Below are 24815 nucleotides of genomic sequence, written 5' to 3'. Positions count from 1 at the left end.
CTTGCTCAACCATGTTATAAGAACACAGCAATTTTAATTGTGCCTGATAGTTTGCTTATCCATGGAACAAACGTGGCATGGGCTAAAGCAGAAGAAGCTCCCCACATGCTACTCTGCTAGTGTGCGTCAAGTGATTAGCTAATTCCATCTCGGTATCATGCGCATGAGAACAAATTGATGAGACTTCATCACATAGAACACAGCTCTCAGCTCCTTTAAGATTACCCGTACATTAACTTGCAAAAGCAAACACACTTTATGCTTGTTTAACTCCAAATTATTTAATGAAAAAAAAAAATCACACTTTCTAGAAGGTATAACTTTGGACTTCATTGTAATACAATTTTGTTACTGCTTAAGAGAATAGACATTTACCTTTATCTTTTTGTTCCCGTTCAGTTTCTTTACTTTTTCCTGGAAGATTAAAAATAAAATAGCATAAGCATTTTAGTGAAGAACAGTACAAAACAAACTACCGGTAATCAATACCTATGGAAAAGAGACAGTTAAAGTAAAAACTTTTTGTAGGACTTCATGGCAGCATATTGTTACTTAAGTCATTTTAATCAAAAATGCTTGGGTACTTTATAGTTAAATTATAGCTTATTATTTAACATAAGATGGGGATAATGCTGCATGAAATGTTTTAGAACTAATAGCAATCTTTTCAAAATAAGATAAAAGTCCTTCCCCCCACCCCTACACACGTATGTGAATGATATCCACACACATATACTATATTATACATAATTCTTCTAGGTTCTTCAGCCACCAAATGTTTGATTAACTTTGTACCTATAGGTTCCGTTTATTTTTCTTAATTTTACCTATTCACTTGTGCTTGAAAATAGGAGTAAAATTTTCAAATGTGTTTAAGTCTCATTAACTTTCAGTCAGATTTAGGATCCAGTGCCAAAGTCAGTTTTGAAAAATGGAACTTAGGCTTCTGAGTCATTTAGAGGTTTGTGAACATTTTACCTGTGATATATAAATTTACCTATTTAGTACTTCAGATAGCTTTATATTGACAAACATTTCCTGAGAAAACGGCGCAGCCTGAAAGTATGCATCAATGCAATCTACCTAACATCTCTATGTTTATAGTTTTCATAGAATTTCTCTCATTAACCTACACACTAACTAAAATACTAAAAGACAATTCTACTCAGCAAGGACTACAAAAACAAAACAAATTAGAAATTCCTAGGTCTAGACATTTTGGAGATCTGATGAAAAAGAAAAACAAATAAGTAAACTACAGCTACATTTCAACACACTAACTCTTTAAAACTGCCTGATTTGTACCTGACTTCCTAGAAATTCTATCCTGGAATGATCTGCAGCATGTAAAATCTCAAAAAAAGTTTTGTTTTTTTTTTCCCCTGGGGAAACTGGAATCTGTGCATGTGCTAAATGCAGGCTTAGTATGTGGAACTATCTTGACAATTAACTATGGAGTGACTACTGCTACTTCAGTATGCCTAGATTGCTAAATTCTCTGGATTTCCTGCAATATTGGCTTGCACCCTGTAATGTATTAACCAAGCTACAAAATACTGAATTAAATAAACTTGGTGAAGTGTGAGAATTATTTGCCTCCATAATTAAATTATAAAAATATTTAAACTACAGGTTATCATAATTAGAAATGGGAAAAGATTCATAGGTTGATATATTCAAAAGCTACAGGTCCGCTTGGATAGGGAATACATTTACTATGATTGTACATGCACACACGTAGTTGTCACCTATTTGCATAATTACCTTATTTGCATGTGTAATTGTAATAAAAACATTTTTCGAAGTCCGATTCAGTGTTTCCATGGAAAGATTTTAGAGAGACCTACAACCCAGTCTCTAGCTGACAGATACATCTGAGTTTTTAATTTCTATGAATGATAGTGTAGAATTCACTATCACTCAACCCCATCCAGAGCATACAGCAGGACTGTATAGTTTACTACTTCATGATTTACTAACTTCCCACTCCCCTCTATCCTTTCCCCCCCACCAGCACCTTCTACAACACCCTCCACTCACCTCTGTAAGCTCTTCCCCTCTCCTGCCTTCCCTTACCATTCACAACTTATTTCTACAGGTTCTTTCCTCTCTCAGTAAAAAGTAAGGTAGTCACCCAATTTTCCCCCTCCACTTCATTTTTAAGTTCACTAATGTGCCATCTATAACTACTGCCTCAAGTTCCCCTTCTCTAGCTTCATCCTAAAATCTCTCCAATCTGGCTTTTGCCCTCTCAGCTGCATTTGCTCTCAAAGACTCTAATTATCTTTTCTTGAGCAGTCCTTAGGGTCTCTCTTCCATCCTCATGCTCCTTGATCTTTTGAGCTACTTTTGATACTGACTGTACCCTCCTTTAATTTTGTCCTCCCTTAGCTTTTGGTTCCCCATCTTACCTGGTTCTCTGCCTACTTGGCTAAGCGTTCCCCTCTGCATCTTGGTCAGTGAGTACTGCTGCCCTCACTACTTATGTCTAGGGTGATCTTATCTGCACACATGGTTTTAATGAACATCATGGTAAAGATTTACAAATCTGACCTTTCTCCCTTCTGAAGAAGAGATCTGTGGTGCTAGAAAGCTTCTCTTTTTCATCAACAGGAGTTGGTCCAATAAAATATATCTCACACATCTTGTCTCTCATATCCTGGGTCCAAAACACCTACAACAACACTGTAAACAATGGTCTTCCTCCAGTAGTGTTGTGAGATTGGACATCTCAGTGCAAGTGTCTTGCCAGCGTCTTAAACTTAGCATGACCCAGACCAAGATCCTTTCAAGCCCACCAACCCTTTCCCCCATTTCTCACCTTCATACAAAGCACCTCCGTCTTCCCTGTCACTCTGGCTTAGAACCAGTGTCATCATTGACCAATGTGTAAAAGTGAACATTTCTGGAGCAATAGGAGGATGTAGTTATTGAAAAATTACACTGCTATGATTCTAATGTGAAACATCTGGGTAAACTTGCTTTAAGCTGATTGTGCTAACTAGAGCAGCTCTCAGCAGCCAGCAAGTAACTGTGCAAATGTAAAGCAAAGTGCTTCCCCATGGAAAAAAAAAAAGCACATGTTGCCATGAAGATACATATTTACGTTTCATGTAGCATTAAAAACAATATTTTCAAAACTGAAAATATATTTTGCATTTTAGAAAAATGACCCGTTACATGCTTAAAGTGTCTTTGCAAGATACTGCATACATATTACACATACAACCATATATAATTAATACGTATTATGCCTATGCATACATCAACTCTAATATGCTTGTGGTTACGTAGTTTTAATTTATATTTGTAGTATTTTACAAATACCTAAATTACATCAGTTTTATGTCAAATTTTACAAAATATATATTGCTGTAAATATACAGCTGCAATATATTCCAGAATTTCCTATTTACAAGAGTTCTATCATAACCACTAGCTCATCTCCGATTAGTGGGAATCATAGAATCACAGGACTGGAAGGGACCTCGAGAGGTCATCTAGTCCAGTCCCCTGCACTCATGGCAGGATTAAGTATTATCTACACCTTCCCTGCCAGATGTTTGCATAACCGGTTCTTAAAACTCTCCAATGATGGAGATTCCACAACCTCCCTAGGCAATTTATCCCAGGGTTTAACCACCCCTACAGTTAGGAAGTTTTTCCTAATGTCCAACCTAAACCGCCCTTGCTGCAATTTAAGCCCATTGCTTCTTGTCCTATCCTAGAGGTTAAGAAGAACATTTTTTCTCCCTCCTCCTTGTTAACTGTTTTCAAGTACAAAAAAGGTTATGTCCCCTCTCTATCTTCTCTTTTCCAGACTAAACAAACCCAATTTTTTCCAATTTCCCCTCATAGGTCATGTTTTCTAGATCTTTAATCATGTTTGTTGCTCTTTTCTGGACTTGCTCCAATTTGTCCACAGCTTTCCTGAAATGTGGTGCCCAGAACTGGACCCAATATTCCAGTTGAAACCTTATCAGCATGGAGTAGAGCAGAAGAATTCTTCTCGTGTCTTGCTTACAACACTCCTGCTAATATATCTCAGAACGAGGTTTGCTTTTTTTGCAACAGGGTTACATTGTTGACTCATATTTAGCTTGTGATCCACTAGGACCCCCAGATCCCTTTCTGCAGTACTCCTTCCTAGGCAGTCATTTCCCATTTTGTGCGTGCAACTGATTGTTCCTTCCTAAGCGGAGTACTGTACGTTTGTCCTTATTGAATTTCATCCTATTTACTTCAGACCATTTCTCCAGTTTGTCCAGATCATTTTGAATTTTAATCTTCCAAAGCACTTGCAACCCCTCCCAGCTTGGCAAACTTTATAAGTATGCTCTCTACACCATTATCTAAATCACTGATGAAGATATTGAACAGAACTGGACCCAGAATTGACGCCTGTGGGACCCCACTTGATATGCTCTTCCAGCTTGAGTGTGAACCACTGCTAATTACTTACTCTCTGGGAACAGTTTTCCAACCAGTTATGCACCCACCTTATAGTAGCTCCATATAATTTGTATTTCCCTAGTGTGCAGGGGCAACTAAAGTGGTAATTGTTTAACAACTAAAATTAATATATTAATGTTGAAAATCTATGACCCATTTCATGATATTTATGTATTATTTTCCCGAACTGGTGTATTTTCCTAACACCACTGAAAAGACAGCCAAGTGCAAGAATCCATGGTCTCTGAGGGGACAGCAGGAAAAAGTACAAGGGGGGTTGGGGAATTGCCTTGCTTAGAATCCTTTACCCAGCTACGTTCTAGGCTACATAAGGACATAGGATTGTCAGAGAATCAGGGAGGTGTACCAGACCTGTTTATGTCTGCTTTACTCAAAATGATGTAGGCACAGCATCCACTTTACACTTCTAACTCAAAATATGGACCACTGGCACAATTTTCCTCCAGAAAATTTACACTGAATGCGGGACCTTTTTGCCAGACACTGGTGTATTTCAGTGAGTAAAATGTCGTTCCTTCCAAGTCACAAAGAAAATATACACCCCGGACCAAATTTGGGCCAACCACATAAATTGGCTTTAGGACTGGACTGACAAGCTTCAAAAGCAGAGTAAACATGCAGCAACATTCTAATAGACAATGTCCTCAACCCATCGCCATTGCCTCATCTCCCCTCCCCTACAACCAAAATAAAGATTATGTTCTGCTCGAATTTTGTCCTCTTTGTGTATTAAATGACAAAGAGATATATTATGACAGATAGGTGATATTAATTAGTATGAGATAAGTAGGTACTGAAACACCTTTATTAACACAGATACCAGATTTCTGCACTTAAGAGTACAAAATAAAGACACCAAAGCAAAGATACTCTTCTGTGTTTTATTGCAGATAACATTAAAACAGAAGAAATACACTTTTTTTTTTTTTAAAAAGATCCCCTTGACCATTCCCAGCTTGGCACACTTTTGTAAACAAGAAGCTCCTAAAAATCACATACTTAATTACAAAGTGTTTAAAATTTGATCACAGCATAACACATCCTCATAGTCCCATAATTCTATAAACAGACTGTCATATTACACATAAATGCAGTAAAATTTATGGTCTTTTTTTCCCCACAAGTCTTAAATTTTACTCCCAAGCTCCCTACAAAATATGGCTTTGTAAAATGTATTGCTTTGCAATTCACAAACACTGAGAATTTTACACCAAGAAGAATGCCATACTCCGCCTCAACGCACATCACAGTTTAAGAAGATTATTGCTAACCTGATAAGTTTAAAGAAATCACTTTGGGGCATATTTTACACTTGCTCTGCTCATGGAACTCAAAGTGAATTGGAGTCCCACACATTAAACAAGCATATATGTCCTTTCCTATGGGTGTATCAGTAAAAATCTCAAAACAGTGTTAAAGAAACTAACAAAAAAAAAAATCTCCCTGTCAACTAAAACACAACCAATGTTATTTTACTGATACTCTATTTTAAAATAAAGCGTATTTTATTTTTCCTAGTTCCCATATCAGACTTTGCAATATTTTAATCACAGCAACTATTCCTGATCCAAAAAGGAACACAAAAAAGCCCAAGAATGAAAAGATGATGTCTCTACAGTTGTGGAACAGCAGCATGCAACAGGTAGACAACACATCAGCTTTATTAAAATTCTCAGTCATTCAAAATTTAAATTAAATGGAGTTGAGTCATTAAAACTGTTTTTATATATTTACAGTATTCTTAAATGTTTAAACCTTATTTTTAGGTAAACATTATTTGATAGGGTCAGCTTTTAAATCTAAAAGCTGGGTATTTTTGCAAATCTGTTTTGTTTTTCCCTCTCTGAATGTTAATTGAGTATCACACTACATAAATCCCAGCTGTGATATTAGTCAGTGCTCTGGGCAATATAAAGTATGCCTTACTAAGCCCAAACTGATTACATACCTGTGTCAATATATACCCCGACTTCCTGCCAGGCGGTTTTAAAGTCTTCGGGTTACTTAGTTTTAAAATCAAATGAGCATAAAATAACGAGTTCAAATTTTGACATAAAGGATTATGGAAAAAGTCTTAATCTGTCTATATATTGCTCAGAATTAGACATGTATGTTTTATAAACCGTAGAATTATTGTAAATGATTTGAAGCTCATGTAGTGTAACTGTTGACATAATATCAGTGCAGACAGATAAAAATCAAAACTTCACAGCTCAATGTCTCATTAGTGTTTCCAATAAAAATGCAGTTAGCTCATATGTTACATTAGTAGTAACATGTTTTAAATTTATCACATTTGTACATGGTTTGCCCAACCTGTTCCCAATTTTTTAAATGTATGTACCTACAATATATATATATTAAAATCTGAAAAATCAATTGATGCTCCATCATAAATAGAATATTAACAAATTGCTTGAATAGCACATCTAAAATGAATGTCAAACACACAACTGTCACAAACAGGGAAGAAAGAGAAATAAAACCAATGAATGCACTAAACTTGACAAAAAAAGTTAGACAGGAATGTAAATTTAAACATCTAAACGTTAAAAAAAAGTGTAATAAAATGACAGTTGGCTAAAACCCATTTATAATATTTTAGTGTTCATTTCCCAAGATCCTGAACTGTTCAGTAATTACATCATGAGATCTATTACAACCATCTCTTGTGTAGCATATGGTTAGGGCTGGTCCTTCTGCTGTAGGAACAGTCTTTTTGAAGCTTTAAGTATCTGAAAAAATAAGGGGAAATCTAAATTAAAGGACCAACCAAAACACAATTTAAAAAAATCAAGTCTACATGCTAAAAAAAAATGCAACTTTGTAGCATTGTAATTTATTTGGAGAAAGCTATCATTCCCAGGAGCTATTCTATTTAAAGAATAATCACAAAGTTGCTATAGAAGATGGGGACTACCAAATTTTAAATACTAATCTGAAGAATAGATCTTTGAATTTAACTTGCAAAGGAAATTAGGGCCATGTCCAAATATAAACATTTTATATTTTTAAAAATCAATGACAGGCTGACGCGAAGAAGGAACAGGGGAGAAAGGGATTTCAACCACATATTAAGCGGAATTTAAAGGTGTAAAACACACGACAACAAGATAAGAGGAAAAATTTCAAGAATATCTGCAGTTTTCAGAAAGCTGGGGGAAAGTTTGGCAAATGTGTAAGTACAGAATAACCTTAACTCTGTCACATTGAACCCTTCATGTAAGACAGATGTCTCTGGCAAGTATCACACTACAATAAGGATTGACTCCTGACACACTGCACAACATGACTGTTTGGAGACCCTGAGAACTGGGTAACATCTTAGCCTGGTTTACCCACATTTTTTGTACTGCTGTAATTATATTGGTCTAGAAACAGATATAGTTAAAGTGATACAATTCCCTAGTGTGGGCACAATTATACCAGTATACAGGAGCTTATATTAGTATAGCTTAACCCCATAAATTTGAGAAATTGAGCAAGAGTATAAGAGTGCCCATCCTTGCAAAGGCCTGATCAGTGGTTTTAAACGGTTTATAAAAATTCCAAAATCTGCAATATTTCAAGCTATTTTGTGGAAGGTGGAATTGATAGGCGTTTGGGCTTAAATTCTTGATAATGGAGGATTTCTTGATGGACAGTCTATAGTAACGTAGGTCGCGCGTATGTCCGGTGAATATTACTTATATCAGAATGTCAAATTTGGTATAGTCTAATGCAGGTGTATATTTTATTATCAATATTAAAAACAGTGTTTTTGCAGATTCTAAATCTGCTGAATCCTGATTGTGTGTGGAGGGTAGATGGAATTACAGGGACAAAGTTGTGGTTGTTTAGATTTCCTTAACTCACAATTTCCATGCTTTCAAAACTTTTTTTTTTTTTTTTTTAAGCAGAAGAACTTCATTAATTTTATTCCCTTTAACTAAATGAAATGTGTTTATAATCTGCCCCACATTTTACCAATACTGATGCTTGAAGTTTCATGCAGTTTTAAAAATATATTTAGAAATTATTCTGTTTACCCTGATGTATCATTGGCTTTGAATGTCACAATGTATTCAAGTCTATCTCTATGAAGTATTACTGTGCTGTAGTGCCTTGATGGATTTTCCACTGGGCTTCCATTCTCCAAAATCCATAAGAAATACCTGTCTCAGAACTCCAATATACCCAAACCCTGCATCAACCCCCTTCTCTCCTTTCCCACTGTTCAGAGGCTTCCCACATCTAAACTCCTACACACAAGGACACACACCCCTATATTCCAGAAATCCCACACATAATGGGCCAGATCCTCAGCTGGTGCAAGTCAGTCAAGTTTAAATCTGTGCAGCTCCACTGAAGTTCACTGGTGAGAATCTGGCCCTATATCTGCAAGCCAACCCTACTGACATTATAATATGCCTGTGAAAATGCATGTCTCTCTCAGTTTCCCCAAAAGCACATCAAATATATTAAATATTAAGCAACCAGACTTCCCAAAGACACTTAAAGGCACCAGTGAATAGAGCATATTGAATAGAATGGATATTTCTGTTGCATCAACTTAATACAGTTTTAAATAAACAGAAGGAAACTCACATGGAATAACTCTGATAAACTGAACTTCGGTGAACTTAAAGAAAAGATATAACACAACACCAAAGAGAGTAGGGTGAACTGATTTAAATCAGAAAATAGGAAACCTTGATTTAAACTATTTTGGAAAGTTCTATGGCTAGATCAGTGGCCCAAAACTGTGGGACATCTCTCTAGGGTAGGGGTGGGCAAACTACGGCCCGGGAGCCACATCCAGCTCTCCAGATGTTTTAATCCAGCCCTCGAGCTCCCGCCGGGGAGCAGGGTCTGGGACTTGCTCCTCTCCGTGCGGCTTCCAGAAGCAGCAGCATATCCCACCTCCGGCTCCTATGCACAGGGGCAGCTAGGGGGTTCCGCATTCTGCCCCCGCCCCAAGTGCTACCCCTGAAGCTCCCATTGGCTGGGAAGCATGGCCAATGGGAGCTGCAGGGGCGGCACCTGCGGACAGGACAGCATGCAGAGCCAGAGTGGGGAAATGCCGCTGCTTCTGGGAGCTGCTTGAGGTAAGTGCTGCCCGAAGCCTGAACCCGACCCCCTCCCATGCCCCAACCTCCTGCCCCAGCCCCAGCTCTGATCCCGCTGCCACCCTCCGAATCCCTCCATCCCAGCCCGGAGCAACCTCCTGCACCCCGAACCCCTCATCCCCAACCCCACCCCAGAGCCCAAACCCCCAGCTGGAGCCCTCCCTCCTCCCCCCCGAACAGACCAACCCCCTGCCCCAGCCAGGAGCCCCCTCCTGCACCCTGAACTCCTCATTTCTGGCCCCACCCCAGAGCCTGCACCCCCAGCCAGAACCCTCATCCCCACCCCCAATTTTGTGAGCATTTGTGGCCCATCGTACAATTTGCATACCCAGATGTGGCCCTTGGATTAAAAAGTTTGCCTGCCCCCAGCGCCCGGGGGGGGGAGGGGGGAGGGAGAAAGAGTAGACACATTCCCTTACTAGTAAGGGGTGGGGAGTGGGAGGAAAAGTTTGGGCACCACTGGACTAGATAATCACACTCTTCTATGAAATCTATGAAAAATCACTGATTTTAATCTTGTTTTGCATTTTTACTTTTTATTTTCCTAAAGAAAGTTACCAACCAGTGGGAATCAACCTATTAAAACATGCTCATTCAAAACTCAATATAGCCTTTGCACTAAATTTGGTACTTCTTGCTAATCAGAAGGTTACACTATATTTAATTATATAGCTTAACATACATCTAACATCATTTTTGATGTTAGAAATGGTGAATTTTTTATTTCCTAGATGACTGTTTACTCATGATTTGTGTCAAATTCTATTTGAATGGAAATTGGCATTTAAAGCAGTTTTTTATTCGTTAAATAAAACTACCTTAAATATGCTGGATACAAAAGTAAAAGCTTTTATCAAAACATTTTGAATTTAAAACTACTTGATTTATTAAACAAAGGAAGTATCTCTATTTAGTGAAGTGAACTGGTTATTTCTGGTCACCAAGTCCTTCCCAATTTTAGAACCAGTAGATCTTCTCCTTTTACACCTAGATTTTATTCATCAATTGGGAGAGGAAAACAAACTTTCCTGCTTTTACAACTCCCAATTAGTTTCTTAACTGTCAATGAACTAGGCACTGAACTGTACTGAACAGCTGAATGAAATGAAATGAAAATAATAATTTCTGTGCACCTGCAGAAGAGGCTACTACTGTCAAAAACTGGCTTAGCACTTCAACAAACTCTGGTTCCAGGTATATGGCCAGTGACTTCGACCAATTCAGTGGTCTGACTGAAACTTCAGCAACAAATATGTACTGATTAATATTATTTATTTAAGTAATTTTAATAGATTATAGTAAGTTTAGGCCATAACACCAGATATCAATTTCAAATTTAAAAATAATTTTTAAAAATATATGTAATTAAAATATTTAAATTTATCATTTAAAAAATGATTTTTACCCATCTGAAAGAGAGGGAACACTCAATCACCCAAAATGTCTTTTCAGTCATCATAAGTATGAATTTTATATTCTGGAGGACCGGGGGGAGAAGAAGGGGGTATAACAAGAATGTCTCCTGTGTGAAAGCAGCTAGTAAAGTCTGAGACCTTAAAAGTATCAGAACCATCTGTATTTGAACAAAAGTTACATACCCAGTTAGCAATTTATAAAGATTATCCTCCCCTCCCCAAAATGACAACTGAGTAGAGAAAATGCTCACAGAACTCTACCAAAAACAAGGGATGGGGGAAATGGAAGGCTAGGGTTCTTGAAACAAGGGAAAAAGACATTACCTAATGGGAGGACTGGATGGCAGAGACAGCTGGCTTGCATCCAGCTACAACTTGGTTTGGGGAATAATGAAGTGGATGTAACAGCTGGGAAAAACCAGCTGTGTTAGGAGGAGGAGTGAAAGAGAATAAGCCCAAGTCAGGACCTGGGGGAAACTGTTTTTCCTTCCCCATCATGCATATCACAAATTACACTACCAAGGACCAGCAGTAATTTTCCAGTATGTTCCATTTAACAACTCTACTTCACCAATTCTGAAATGGCAGAATGGGTGTTGTGTAGCTTCCACAAATATGTGTCATTTTTCATGCACCCACCCTATGCACATTCCTTGCATCGATAGCTAAATGCATTTCTGCCCATGTATGCAGACATTTAGGTAAGACACATATTTTACACTTACTTCCCCTTACATCTTCACCTTTACTTTTTTAAAATTAATTGTAGACTTGCAGCCGACATATTGGCATAAAACTAAGTTTTACTTACAATATGTATTTTCTCAAGTAGTATTATGCAATTAGATCAACACTTACCAGAGTTTCTCATCTGAGCAAGGAAAAATACTTAATCCTTTTCTCACATACTGTACATATAGACAGGGTAGCCTGCTTCTTTTTGTTGAGTGCGTCATTTCATTTTGAATAGTCCGATACTATCTTTAGTAGTTAGCACCGAATTTGTTAATTTAACAAGCTCTAGTTTATTCCAAGTCCTAAGGAGAAAGAGAAAAATATATTCTCTTCCCCCTACATTTCCCAGAGTTTCCCTGAAGAGAAGCAACATCCACCAGAAGACCAATCTCACAGTTTGAGAAGGGCTGCATTAAATGTAAAACATACAACAGAAGGATAACCCTAAAATCACCAGCAAGGGAACCATGAGAAATCTGAAGTAATTAAACAATTGAACCTTTTCACTTGTACCATATGAGAGTTCTAAAACTCTGCATGCAAATCAATTTAGGCTTGCTTAAAAGAATGGTAAATGTCTTTTACTCTTTCATCTAAACTACCCTTAATACTTCAGTTACTGTAATGAATAAAAATATAAAAGAGGCAAATACAGAGATGAAGTCCTGTCTCCCTTAGGGACTAAAACACGTTTTCTATGCTAAACTAAATTTGTTAATACTGGAAAAAGAAAGTAACATCTCATATTTTATGGGACAGACAGAGAAAGTTACCTTTAAAAAAGGGGGTACTTACTATAAACAAACACTGAGAGTCAAACTGTGTTAGCTACTGGCATTTTCTGTATTGGTAGTGTAACAGCGACAGACCCCGGTCGTCAGCAGGCAGGATCGAACCTGGGACCGCTGGAGCTTAGTGCATGAGCCTCTACTGCATGAACTAAAAGCCAACTGCCTGTTAGCTAAGGCTGTAGAGCAGACTCGTTAATCTCTCTCTCTGGTCTCAGTGCCACTAGATAGGACAGAGCACCACACCCAGTAAGTGTGTAGGTTACATACATCCCCTAGCTGAGGAAGCACACCCTGAGCTTCAGACACTTCCCAGTTGAAATCCCAGATAAGTCCCCACTTGTAACACCGACAGACCCCGGTCGGTGGCAGGCAGCATCGAACCTGGGACCTCTGAAACTTAGTGTATGAGCCTCCAACTGGCTGTTAGCTAAGGCTGTAAAGCAGTCTCTCTCTCTCTCTCTCTCTCACCCCTCCATTAAATGGATATAACACCACACTCAGTAGGTGTGGGGGTTACAGTAGCAAAGCACAATTTCTCCAGATAGGGTTTCACCAGACCTCCCATTTAAAAAAAAAAAAAAAAAAAAGCCCACAACACACAATACCATGCTGTCAGAAAACCATGTCATAGCCTACCTCTCAGCCAGTCTCTACGTGGTTTATGAAAATCTGTAATGGCCTTAAAGGCTCTCTCTAAACCAGAACGTAAGGAACACACAGTAAACAATTAGGGCCCAGTTCTGTCACATGATCCATTCATGCTTGCATTAACAGTAGTAGGGATTACATAGTTACACATGTGGAAAGGTAGGGGAATCAGCCGCTAGTATTTAACATAAGCCAAATTACTTTGAGCAAATATTGGAAACATTCACTAACACATGATTATGAGGTAGAAATCACATCAGAAGTAATCCTAAATTACAGGAATGTCATCTACCAAAACCAAAATCAACAAAATTCGAGTTGATTGGAATTTGAATTAAGCATCAAAGCAGTATGCAAATCACACAACAGGATGTTGTTCCTACATTTTGTACCAGTCTGAAGAATATTATGCAAGTGGGACAATTCTCTACTTTGAAAATTATGGACTAGTTGCACCACAGCCATAAAATCTTAGCTTCTTTATTATCTGTACTACCATACAGTATTGCATTGATACTAAAGTTGGAAGTAGTAACATTTCCATGGAACAAATCAGCCTTGACAACAAGTATCTTTCCTTGGACTAAGATTGCAGACTCAAAACAAAAACATACCAAATCTGGATACTATCTTCACTGAATTTACTACTGTAAAAGATATCTGTCAGTCATACCTTATTCAGTTTATAAAAACTTTTTTCGAAAACAGCTAATGTTAAACAATTAACTAAATTGCATTTTTAGATAAATCTCATATTAATGCTCATACCATGTCATAAGCAGTGGACTGTATCGTGCCAGGATTAACACATTTGTTGGATAAACCTCATAGCCAATATGGGATTATATACTACTACAAACATTTTAGATTCCCTCAGTCAAGGTTCATGATGTAAGTTAGCACACTAACCACTTCACAACTGTGATTTGTAAAAAGCCACAACATGGGATTCTTGGATCTTTCACTACCACAGCCACTCCTGCATTGACCAAAAGTCCAACAAATGCAGGTACCTTGTAGAACAGGTGACAATTTTACCACTAAACCGATTGTTCACCAGATGATAACTGAATAGAATTTCACTGCATTTAAAAATACAGAGGATTCAAAAGTAGTATAGTGAAAACTTTAACCAGAAATATAGCCTGCACATGAAATATCTGAGATACCAGGTATTATGTAAGATACCCAACACAGTAGTTTGAGCACTGACTTACTAAACCTAGGGTTGAGAGTTCAATCCTTGAGGGGGCCCATTTGGGGATCTGGGGCAAAAATCTGCCTGGGATTGGTCCTTTGAGCAGGAGGCTGGACTAGATGACCTCCTGAAGTCCCTTCCAACCCTGCTATTCTATGATTCTATGAAAGTTTGGGGATGAAGAATTAATTGAATCAGAAATGGGAACAAAACTAAACAATCGACTAACTCATGTCCAAAAACTCTCCATAGCACTTTCTGAAAACTGAAGGATGAGTGTCTCTCATTCTTGTACGAGGAAATAAACCCAGACAATATTTTGCACTTGAAGACAAACAAAAAGTTGACAAATACTAAATTGTACAAATTGAAGAGTATGTGTCTAAAACTATTAGATTGACCAAAGACTGAAGAAACAGACTTGCACCCAGAAGAGACAGGAAACATGATCAAGAAAGACAGAAAGAAAAAGGATCAGATGTTCACCTTTAAGCCAGATGAAAGGGCTAGAGTGGCATAAATGTACCTTAAAAGTCCTGAACCCTGCCAAAGGCAGATTCCTACAGCACAGGTACAGTGGAGGACATCCTTAAGGTTGCCTTTCAAGGATTCCTGGCAAGCTCTAGTAAAGGGGGTATTCCAGGACATGGCTAGGGATGGGGCCACAGCACAATACTTCAGAGATTCTGGGTAGCCCAGGGAGGGTGCCATCCATTAGACGGCCCTCTAACCAAAGGGCTGACTAAAATTATGTTGGGGACCCTCAGAGCAGCCCAGTCAGATGGGCACATCTGATCTCCCTCTGGACTACAAGGTCTATCCATCGGCTCATGTGAGATTCTGCACTGTACTTCTTACAACTTATCTGCTCCGTTTTAAAAGAAACGCTGGCAATGTCTGATGTTGAACTCTGAAAGCAGGACCCAAGGAAAGTGTGTGCATGGGGCTCAATTTATTGGATGGTAACGAAGGAACAAAACCATGTACCTATCTGTAGAAGTAAACCTCAAAAGGTACTAAGTTCTGAACATCTGGAGCATATTTATGGGTCTGACAAACACTATGCATCACTCTGTCCATTTAGATAATGAATGGAGGAATTGGAAGTACTGTGGCAGTTAACTGCTGACTAAGACAAAAATACTTAAAGTAGCATGTCATAAAACAGGGATGGGCAAACTACAGCCCGCGGGCCGCATGTGGCCAGCTGGCCACATCCAGCCGTTTTAATCTGGTCCTCGAGCTCCTGCTGAGGAGCGGGGTCTGGGGCTTGCCCCACTCTGGCACTCCAGCTGGGGAGCAGGGTCAGGGGCCACTCTGCGTGGCTCCTGGAAGCAGAGGCATGTCCCCACTCCGGCTCCTGCGCACGGGGCAGCCAGGGGTGCTCTGCGCCGCACACCATAGTTCCCGGCCAATGGGAGCTGCGGGGGCGGTGCCTGAGGACGGGGCAGCACGCAGCAGAACCTCCTGGCCATGCCTCCATGTAGGAGCTGGAGGGGGGACATGTCACTGCATAAGGTAAGCGCTATCCGGAGTCTGCACCTCTGAGCCTCCCCCGCCCACGCCCTTACCCGCTGTCCCATCCCTGATCCCCCTCACACCCTGAACTACTCATTTCTGGCGCTACCCCAGAGCTTGCACCTCCAGCCAGAGCCCTCGCCCACTCCCACACCCCAACTTTGTGAGCATTCATGGCCCGCCATACAATTTCTATACCAAGATGTGGCCCTTGGGCCAAAAAGTTTGCCCACCCCTGTCATAAAAAGTCTTCCTCTCAGACCAGGACCTAAAATTACACTAAAGAATACATTACTTTCTTTAAATACACATATTTTTAGTTTTACCTCTTCATCAGCTGAACAGTCCATTTTTATTTTATTTTTTTTCTTATTCATTTAAAATTTGAATTAAAAATAATTGGAATAGTATTCTGAAGTTACTTCCTGTTAACTCAATAATAAATAGCCTTAGGATTTATTCAGACCAAGATGAGACTATTACTTCAGAAACAGAAAGCAAATTCAAGTCATAATATTTGAACACCTATACCTTTTTCTCACACAGACACACAGACTTCTTCCTACTGTGAAGGGTTTAATCTTATTAAAAAAAGATAACACTCTAAAAATTAACTTACCCACTAGATCATCATTTGAGTAATTCTCTGCCGCAACAGGAACTTCTGTAAATCAAATTTTGCAGCAATTACATATAATGTACCTGTTTTCAAAACTCTTAAATAATCCTGTATGGGTCATTTCAGCAGTAACTATTTCATTAACACAAGCTTCTCTTTCAAAATATCTTTCTGAACAGAAGGGGGCTTTTGCTAGGGGTACGTAATGAGGACACTGGGCCCATTACACACACCTTTTGAAATGTGTGTACACATTGCCCATCCACTTTTTCAGTATGGATGCTTTTCACTTATTTACACACATTTAAATTTAAAAAATGGTATTACTGTATTTTATTGCCAGAAGCTGGGACTGTACAATAGGGAGTGGATCACTCAATAATTGCCCTGTTTTGTCCATTCTCTCTGAAGCATCTGGCGTAGGCCACTGTAGGAAGACATGATACTGGGCTAGATGGACCAGTGGTCTGACCAAGTATGACTATTCTTATGTCCTTTTGTATTTAAAGTCAAAAAATATATACCTCTTGTCACTCAGCCTCACTGCTTGATAATATTTATTATAGCAAAGGTGCTATTACAAAAATGACCACACTAAAAACTTCAAAAATAGCATGCACTGTAACATCGCTAACCTTTGCAGAACAAATCTGGAAACAGAAAAAAGAATTTAGTTCATATCTGCCTAATTAAAAAACAGGATTCCATTTCACAGCAGTCACAGTTCTTGAGTTTCACAATAGAAATATTCGCTAAAAAAAAATTAGGTCAGAGGTTTATTGCAGAAGAGTTACTACACAAACCTGTTTCCTGAGGTCCAGCAGCAACAGTGTCTTCTGTATGTTCTTTTCCCTCTGTTACAAAGAAAATTAAGGTGTATATTACACTTACAGTATTGTATGCATGAGTTTGCTTATCACACTAACTGCAAACCCAACAGATGGGTACAGATGTGACACTAGACATTACTTATTAAAATCTGTTACGTGCAATAGTTTTTAATGCCCCTTCACTATAATAAATATCTCGTTTTCAGTAAAACAGAACTATGTATTAAAACTTTAAATCATTGTAATATGAAATACCAACAGTAATATACACTTTCAGTTAGTTATATTAAAGCAAGACTTTTTTTAAGTTCATTAAACTAAAACATGTTCATAAGAAAAAAACTACATTAATAACGGTCAAATCCTGTAGGCATTACTCAGGAAAAACTCCCATTTAGTTCACTGGAAACACTGACTGAGCACGGACAGAGTAAGGCTTGTAAGATTTTTCTCACAGTGAGCTGACATACTAAATAGCTTTGTATTAAGTTCGGTGCAACTAGAATGTAGCCAGCAACACCAAAGCCATAAACGTAAAGGTTTTCAAACTTAAATCTTTTCAAATAGTCTTCAAAATAAAGAGACACAAGGTTGGTGAGGTAATATCTTTTACTGGACCAACTTAAAACCTCTCTCTCTCTCTCACCAACAGAAGTTGGGTCAATAAAAGATATTACCTCACCCAACTTGTCTCTCTAATATTCTGGAACCGACATGGCAACAATAACACTGCATTCAGAATTAAGAGTCCATACATTCAATTTTTAAAATCAAATGCAAATACATTTCTGCAAGTAATTAAAACATTTATTTAACAGTTGGTGTGTCAGTGGGCAAAATTAACTCTTTCTATTGGGAGATCTGAAACCTCAAATATTTCTTGTAATGCACTGTAGGAAACATTAATTAATTACATCCCTTCCTTTTACAGTTAACTGACAGATATGGCAATTTGAACATGAAAATAAATACTTTTACAAAGCAAATATGCATACCTGATTGCTTTTTATTAATTTCCACGTCCTCAGGAATTTCATCTAGAGTTCAAGGTTTGCAAAAACAAAACAAAAAAAACCCCAATTAGCTGTTTGAGGGTCAAATACTTTAAAGAAAGGCCTTTCATAGATGTTTAAAACTATAATTAGAAAACATATACCTGGCTCTGTATCTTCATTTACTGGTTCTGGAAGTGCCCCTGCAGCTAAGAAGACAGAATATTTGTAGCAATACCTAAAGTAAGTTTTACACTTGTTAAACCTGCAACTAAACAAAGCAAAAGCTAATTTCTAAGGCTCATATTACCCCTCCCATGGAAAACCTCGCAGAAAGAGAATGGAGATAAGGAAAGTTCTATGAAGTTTGTGTCTGATTCCCAAACAAGCACCTCACCACGTGCGTTCAAGATGAAAAAATTTAAGTCCATTTCAAATAAAATGTCAAAAGGTTAGAAGTTTCCCAAAACCATTAGTAAAAACTGTGTTGTATAGAAACTGTACTACACCTCTACCCCAATATAACGCTGTCCTCGGGAGCCAAAAAAATCTTACCGTGTTATAAGTGAAACCGCGTTATATCGAACTTGCTTTGATCCACCGGAGTGCGCAGCCCCGCCCCCCAGAGCGCTGCTTTACCGCGTTATATCCGCATTTGTGTTATATCAGGTCGCGTTATATCGGGGTGGAGGTGTACATGGCAGAGTTAACATTGCTATAGGAGCCAACGCTTTTCGAGTTCCTGACTTGTGTGTTAAATTGAAAAAATCAAAGCTGTACTAAAGTTAGTGGACATGTTTACTAAGACAAACTAATGCTCAATTTTATACTTTACCAGCCTGTGCCAGAGAGCAGGAGAATCATGAAAGATGCCAGGGTTCATGGATTAGTGGGACTTGAAAGATTTCATGTACTATGGTGGGGAATACTGGTCTATTGTTGTGGAACTTTTATAATAAATTAACCCTGCAAAGGGCGAGTTACATGTGGACAATGTGTGTGGAGTTATTAGGGGAAAGAATATCTGGGAGAAAGGGGAAATTGAAGCAGGTAAGTCTGTCATACTGTGGGTATGTCTACACTACCTGCCGGATTGGCGGGCAGCGATCAATCCAGAGGGGGTTGATTTATTGCGTCTAGTCTAGACACAATAAATCGACCCCCAAGCGCTCTCCCGTCGACTCCTGTACTCCACGAGAGGCACAGGCGGGGTCAACGGGGGAGCGGCAGCAGTCGACTTACCACAGTGAAGACACCGCAGTGAGTAGGTCTAAGTACACTGACTTCAGCTATGTTATTCACGTAGCTGAAATTGCGTAACTTAGGTCGATCTCCCCCTCCCGGCAGTGTAGACCAGGCCTTAGACCTGCAATCCCAGGCAGGAGCCATCTTATCAAATATGGTGGAGAATGTGGGAGGGCGATGGGCCTCTTGTAATAGGGGGAACAACCAGTGCATGGAAGAGGGAAATCAAGGCAGGGAGACCTCGCAGGGCCACCCTGAAGCCAGGAGGGGGGGCCCAGGTGGTGGCCACCCTTTGACACACAGAGACTACTTGCACCAGTAGAGATTAGTCTTACTTGAAACAGGTATGTGGCACCAGTGCAAACTGTGACTTACAGTACATCATTTTATCTTTTCTACCCCTGGAGGTTTGATTGGTTCAGCTACTCTTGTCACTGCCCATCAATAGCTGAATTCAGGGGAAACCCTCAGTACAGACAAAGCCTAAGGCTCCAATTCTGCAAACAGATATTCCGATGAGCAACTTTAAGCATGCGAGTAAGTCCCATTGGAGTGAATTGGTCTGTCCCTGCAAGGCTCTGAGTACTTTCAGTTTCCATTGCTTACACAGGAGTTAAAGAAACTACACGCAGAAGCAGAACCTAATTTAGTCAAGTCCAAAGCTACTGAAAAAAGTGAAGTATAAAATGGTTAAGGAACAATGAGACCACAAATAAGTTTGGACAACCATGGAGTTCAGATACCACATCCAGAATCTGAGATCCACAAGAGGCAGTAAGCAGTAAAAGTATTAATAAACATTTTGTTATAACCTGGGGGGAAAGAAAACCTGCTTTTATAATTTTTTTTTAATATAACTCTCCAAAAGAAATTAGCTATTTAAAACTACTGTAGGCAACAGAAAAAATCTCAGTCAAGTACATTTTTTAATGAGTGTCTTCAATTTGTATTAAGATAGAGTAACTTTAAAAAAATAATCTTTAAGCCCTCCTTTCAGAGAGAAGAGAAGAGAAGAGAACAGCTGCTTATACTCACTTTCATCTTCCTTTTCAGCATCATCAGCTGGTTCTGTTGGGAACAACATTTCTTAGCTTCAAATTTATTATTTTGGGCCAACATCATTGCTAAGCATCGAGAGAACATTTATAAAATGTGAAATGCCTAAAAAAAAAGGTTATTTTTAAGGAAGGAATAATGTTTTACAATATTAAGAAATTTCTAATTACTCTATAAAAATAGAAGCAAGTACCTGATTTTGTTGAAAGATAACCACAAACAAATCATCATCTAGAACAGGCTTGCATTACCCAGAGCGCTAGACTGAGTCTACCACAGTGGGGCTTAATTTAAATTATGCTTCATTTTAAGGAGGCTAAAATTCCTGACAAGGACTGAGAAAGTGACCACGCCAATATGGTATGGGCCCCAATTTTTGTAACATTTAACAATCTTCTGTGTATAAAACCCTACAAGTAATACACAAACATTGTTCCATAATTAATGTAAACAACTAACAAATGTATTTATTTTCACCTTGTATACTTTCTTCATAGTAGTATTCATTTACAGGCTCTTTACCTGAAATGGTGATACATTCAAATAATACCTGACAAGAACATTCTTTAAAATTACCTTTATTAAATGAATGCAGAATTCATAAGCAAGGTGTTATTTACCATCTAATTTACAAAGGGATGCTAGTTTGAAATCCTGTCAATTTCATTGTGTTAAAATAGTTTCAGATATTACATGTCCCAGAATCTCCCTGCCAAAAATTTCATAGATTCAAAAAATTACATTTCCCTACTTTTTAAAATGGTTCTCTTTCTCCCACTCTACACAAATAGGGGAGATAGAGATGGACATAGGTTGGACTGAGGTAGAGATGGACATAGGAGACGGAAGTGTTGAGAGTCTCTGGGTTAGGCTTAAAGGGGCAAAAAACAAGGGAGATGTCATGCTAGGCGTCTACTACAGGCCACCTAACCAGGTGGAAGAGGTGGATGAGGCTTTTTTCAAGCAACTAACAAAATCATCCAAAGCCCAAGATTTGGTGGTGATGGGGGACTTCAACTATCCGGATATATGTTGGGAAAATAACACAGCGGGGAACAGACTATCCAACAAATTCTTGGACTGCATTGGAGACAACTTTTTATTTCAGAAGGTTGAAAAAGCTACTAGGGGGGAAGCTGTTCTAGACTTGAATTTAACAAATAGGGAGGAACTCGTTGAGAATGTGAAAGTAGAAGGCAGCCTGGGTGAAAGTGATCATGAAATCATAGACTTTGCAATTCTAAGGAAGGGTAGAAGGGAGAACAGCAAAATAGAGACAATGGATTTCAGGAAGGCAGATTTTGGGAAGCTCAGAGAGCTGATAGGTAAGGTCCCATGGGAATCAAGACTGAGGGGAAAAACAACTGAGGAGAGTTGGCAGTTTTTCAAAGGGACACTATTAAGGGCCCAAAAGCAAGCTATTCCGCTGGTTAGGAAAGATAGAAAATGTGGCAAAAGACCACCTTGGCTTAACCACGAGATCTTGCACGATCTAAAAAATAAAAAGGAGTCATATAAAAAATGGAAACTAGGACAGATTACAAAGGATGAATATAGGCAAACAACACAGGAATGCAGGGGCAAGATTAGAAAGGCAAAGGCACAAAATGAGCTCAAACTAGCTACGGGAATAAAAGGAAACAAGAAGACTTTTTATCAATACATTAGAAGCAAGAGGAAGACCAAAGACAGGGTAGGCCCACTGCTTAGTGAAGAGGGAGAAACAGTAACAGGAAACTTGGAAATGGCAGAGATGCTTAATGACTTCTTTGTTTCGGTCTTCACCGAGAAGTCTGAAGGAATGACTAACATAGTGAATGCTAATGGGAAGGGGGTAGGTTTAGCGGATAAAATAAAAAAAGAACAAGTTAAACATCACTTAGAAAAGTTAGATGCCTGCAAGTCACCCGGGCCTGATGAAATGCATCCTAGAATACTCAAGGAGCTAATAGAGGAGGTATCTGAGCCTCTAGCTATTATCTTTGGAAAGTCATGGGAGACGGGAGAGATTCCAGAAGACTGGAAAAGGGCAAATATAGTGCCCATCTATAAAAAGGGAAATAAAAACAACCCAGGTAACTACAGACCAGTTAGTTTAACTTCTGTGCCAGGGAAGATAATGGAGCAAGTAATTAAGGAAATCGTCTGCCAACACTTGGAAGGTGGTAAGGTGATAGGGAATAGCCAGCATGGATTTGTGAAGAACAAATCATGTCAAACCAATCTGATAGCTTTCTTTGATAGGATAACGAGCCTTGTGGATAAGGGTGAAGCGGTGGATGTGGTATACCTAGACTTTAGTAAGGCATTTGATACGGTCTCGCATGATATTCTTATCGATAAACTAGGCAAATACAAATTAGATGGGGCTACTATAAGGTGGGTGCATAACTGGCTGGATAATCGTACTCAGAGAGTTGTTATTAATGGTTCCCAATCCTGCTGGAAAGGCGTAACGAGTGGGGTACCGCAGGGGTCTGTTTTGGGACCGGCTCTGTTCAATATCTTCATCAACGACTTAGATATTGGCATAGAAAGTACGCTTATTAAGTTTGCGGATGATACCAAACTGGGAGGGATTGCAACTACTTTGGAGGACAGGGTCATAATTCAAAATGATCTGGACAAATTGGAGAAATGGTCTGAGTTAAACAGGATGAAGTTTAACAAAGACAAATGCAAAGTGCTCCACTTAGGAAGGAAAAATCAATTTCACACATACAGAATGGGAAAAGACTGTCTAGGAAGGAGTACGGCAGAAAGGGATCTAGGGGTTATAGTGGACCACAAGCTAAATATGAGTCAACAGTGTGATGCTGTTGCAAAAAAAGCAAACATGATTCTGGGATGCATTAACAGGTGTGTTGTGAGCAAGACACGAGAAGTCATTCTTCCGCTCTACTCTGCTCTGGTTAGGCCTCAGCTGGAGTATTGTGTCCAGTTCTGGGCGCCGCATTTTAAAAAAGATGTGGAGAAACTGGAAAGGGTCCAAAGAAGAGCAACAAGAATGATTAAAGGTCTTGAGAACATGACCTATGAAGGAAGGCTGAAAGAATTGGGTTTGTTTAGTTTGGAAAAGAGAAGACTGAGAGGGGACATGATAGCAGTTTTCAGGTATATAAAAGGGTGTCATAAGGAGGAGGGAGAGAACTTGTTCACCTTAGCCTCTAAGGATAGAACCAGAAACAATGGGTTTAAACTGCAGCAAGGGAGGTCTAGATTGGACATTAGGAAAAAGTTCCTAACTGTCAGGGTGGTTAAACACTGGAACAAATTGCCTAGGGAGGTTGTGGAATCTCCGTCTCTGGAGATATTTAAGAGTAGGTTAGATAAATGTCTATTAGGGATGGTCTAGGCAGTATTTGGTCCTGCCATGCGGGCAGGGGACTGGACTCGATGACCTCTCGAGGTCCCTTCCAGTCCTAGAATCTATGAAACAATTGACTAGGCAGGTAGAACAGTGAAGCTACCTATATACAGGTGTTGTAAATGCACCAAAAACAATTTTTTGATACAAACAGAAATATTAACTGCTCTCTCTAATCTTTCAGCAATAGCAATCTTAGATGTTACATGAAAAATAATAGTTTTCAGATAGTGAATTTTAAGTTACCTGTGCACCAATAAAAAAAAAAATCTCCTTTTGGCTCTAGAAGGAATAGGGTAGCAGTTGGGGTTGTCTTCTCTTTATTTTGGCGTTGGGGAGATTTACTTATATCTAAAGTATCAGAGGGGTATTCACCCACGAAAGCTTATGCTCCAATATGTCTGTTAGTCTATAAGGTGCCACAAAGGACTCTGTTGCTTATATCTAAAGTTTACTATCCTAAAGTAGTTTACCTGTAGTTTCTTCTGTTTTTCCAGTCTCCAATTCTGCATACGCTACGGGGACATAATTTTATTTTACAGTTATTTACGTAAGTGCAGTCATACAAAAAACATTGACTAATAGATTTTTCTGTAAAATAAAATCCAGCATAAACACATTAAGGTTACTAACCTATATGATGTGTTAGCTTTGTTCTTTACTTTCTTCTACTACTTAGTCTTTTTCTCTTCTCTGGAGCGGTCTTGCTCTACCCCTGAACCAATTCTCTTCCCCCTCAATTTTGCCTATTGTTTTTTCCCCCATTACTTTTATAGGTAGGTAAGAATTGTAATACTGGATCAGACCAGTGGTCCATATT

The 24815-nt window shown here is 38.9% G+C and overlaps 1 protein-coding gene across 7 annotated transcripts in view; it reads right to left on the bottom strand.

Annotated features, from left to right (window-relative positions):
- ASPH (aspartate beta-hydroxylase) overlaps positions 1-24815 on the bottom strand; it is a 201373-nt gene that overhangs the window by 83150 nt on the left and 93408 nt on the right. For 4 of the 7 annotated variants that reach the window (XM_054017214.1, XM_054017217.1, XM_054017218.1 and 1 more), the window contains 7 exons: positions 24469-24510; positions 20608-20640; positions 18492-18536; positions 18331-18372; positions 17309-17359; positions 16506-16550; positions 376-414 (listed from right to left, as the gene is read on the bottom strand). In XM_054017214.1, coding sequence (XP_053873189.1) covers positions 376-414; positions 16506-16550; positions 17309-17359; positions 18331-18372; positions 18492-18536; positions 20608-20640; positions 24469-24510 — 297 coding nt within the window. The remainder of the gene's footprint in view (positions 1-375; positions 415-16505; positions 16551-17308; positions 17360-18330; positions 18373-18491; positions 18537-20607; positions 20641-24468; positions 24511-24815) is intronic. The other 3 variants (XM_054017215.1, XM_054017216.1, XM_054017219.1) reach the window with 3 other exon arrangements.

The sequence above is a fragment of the Malaclemys terrapin genome, chromosome 2 (assembly GCF_027887155.1).
Source record: "Malaclemys terrapin pileata isolate rMalTer1 chromosome 2, rMalTer1.hap1, whole genome shotgun sequence".
In the NCBI taxonomy this organism is placed as follows: Eukaryota; Metazoa; Chordata; order Testudines; family Emydidae; genus Malaclemys; species Malaclemys terrapin.
This window is presented reverse-complemented; position numbering and strand designations above follow the sequence as displayed.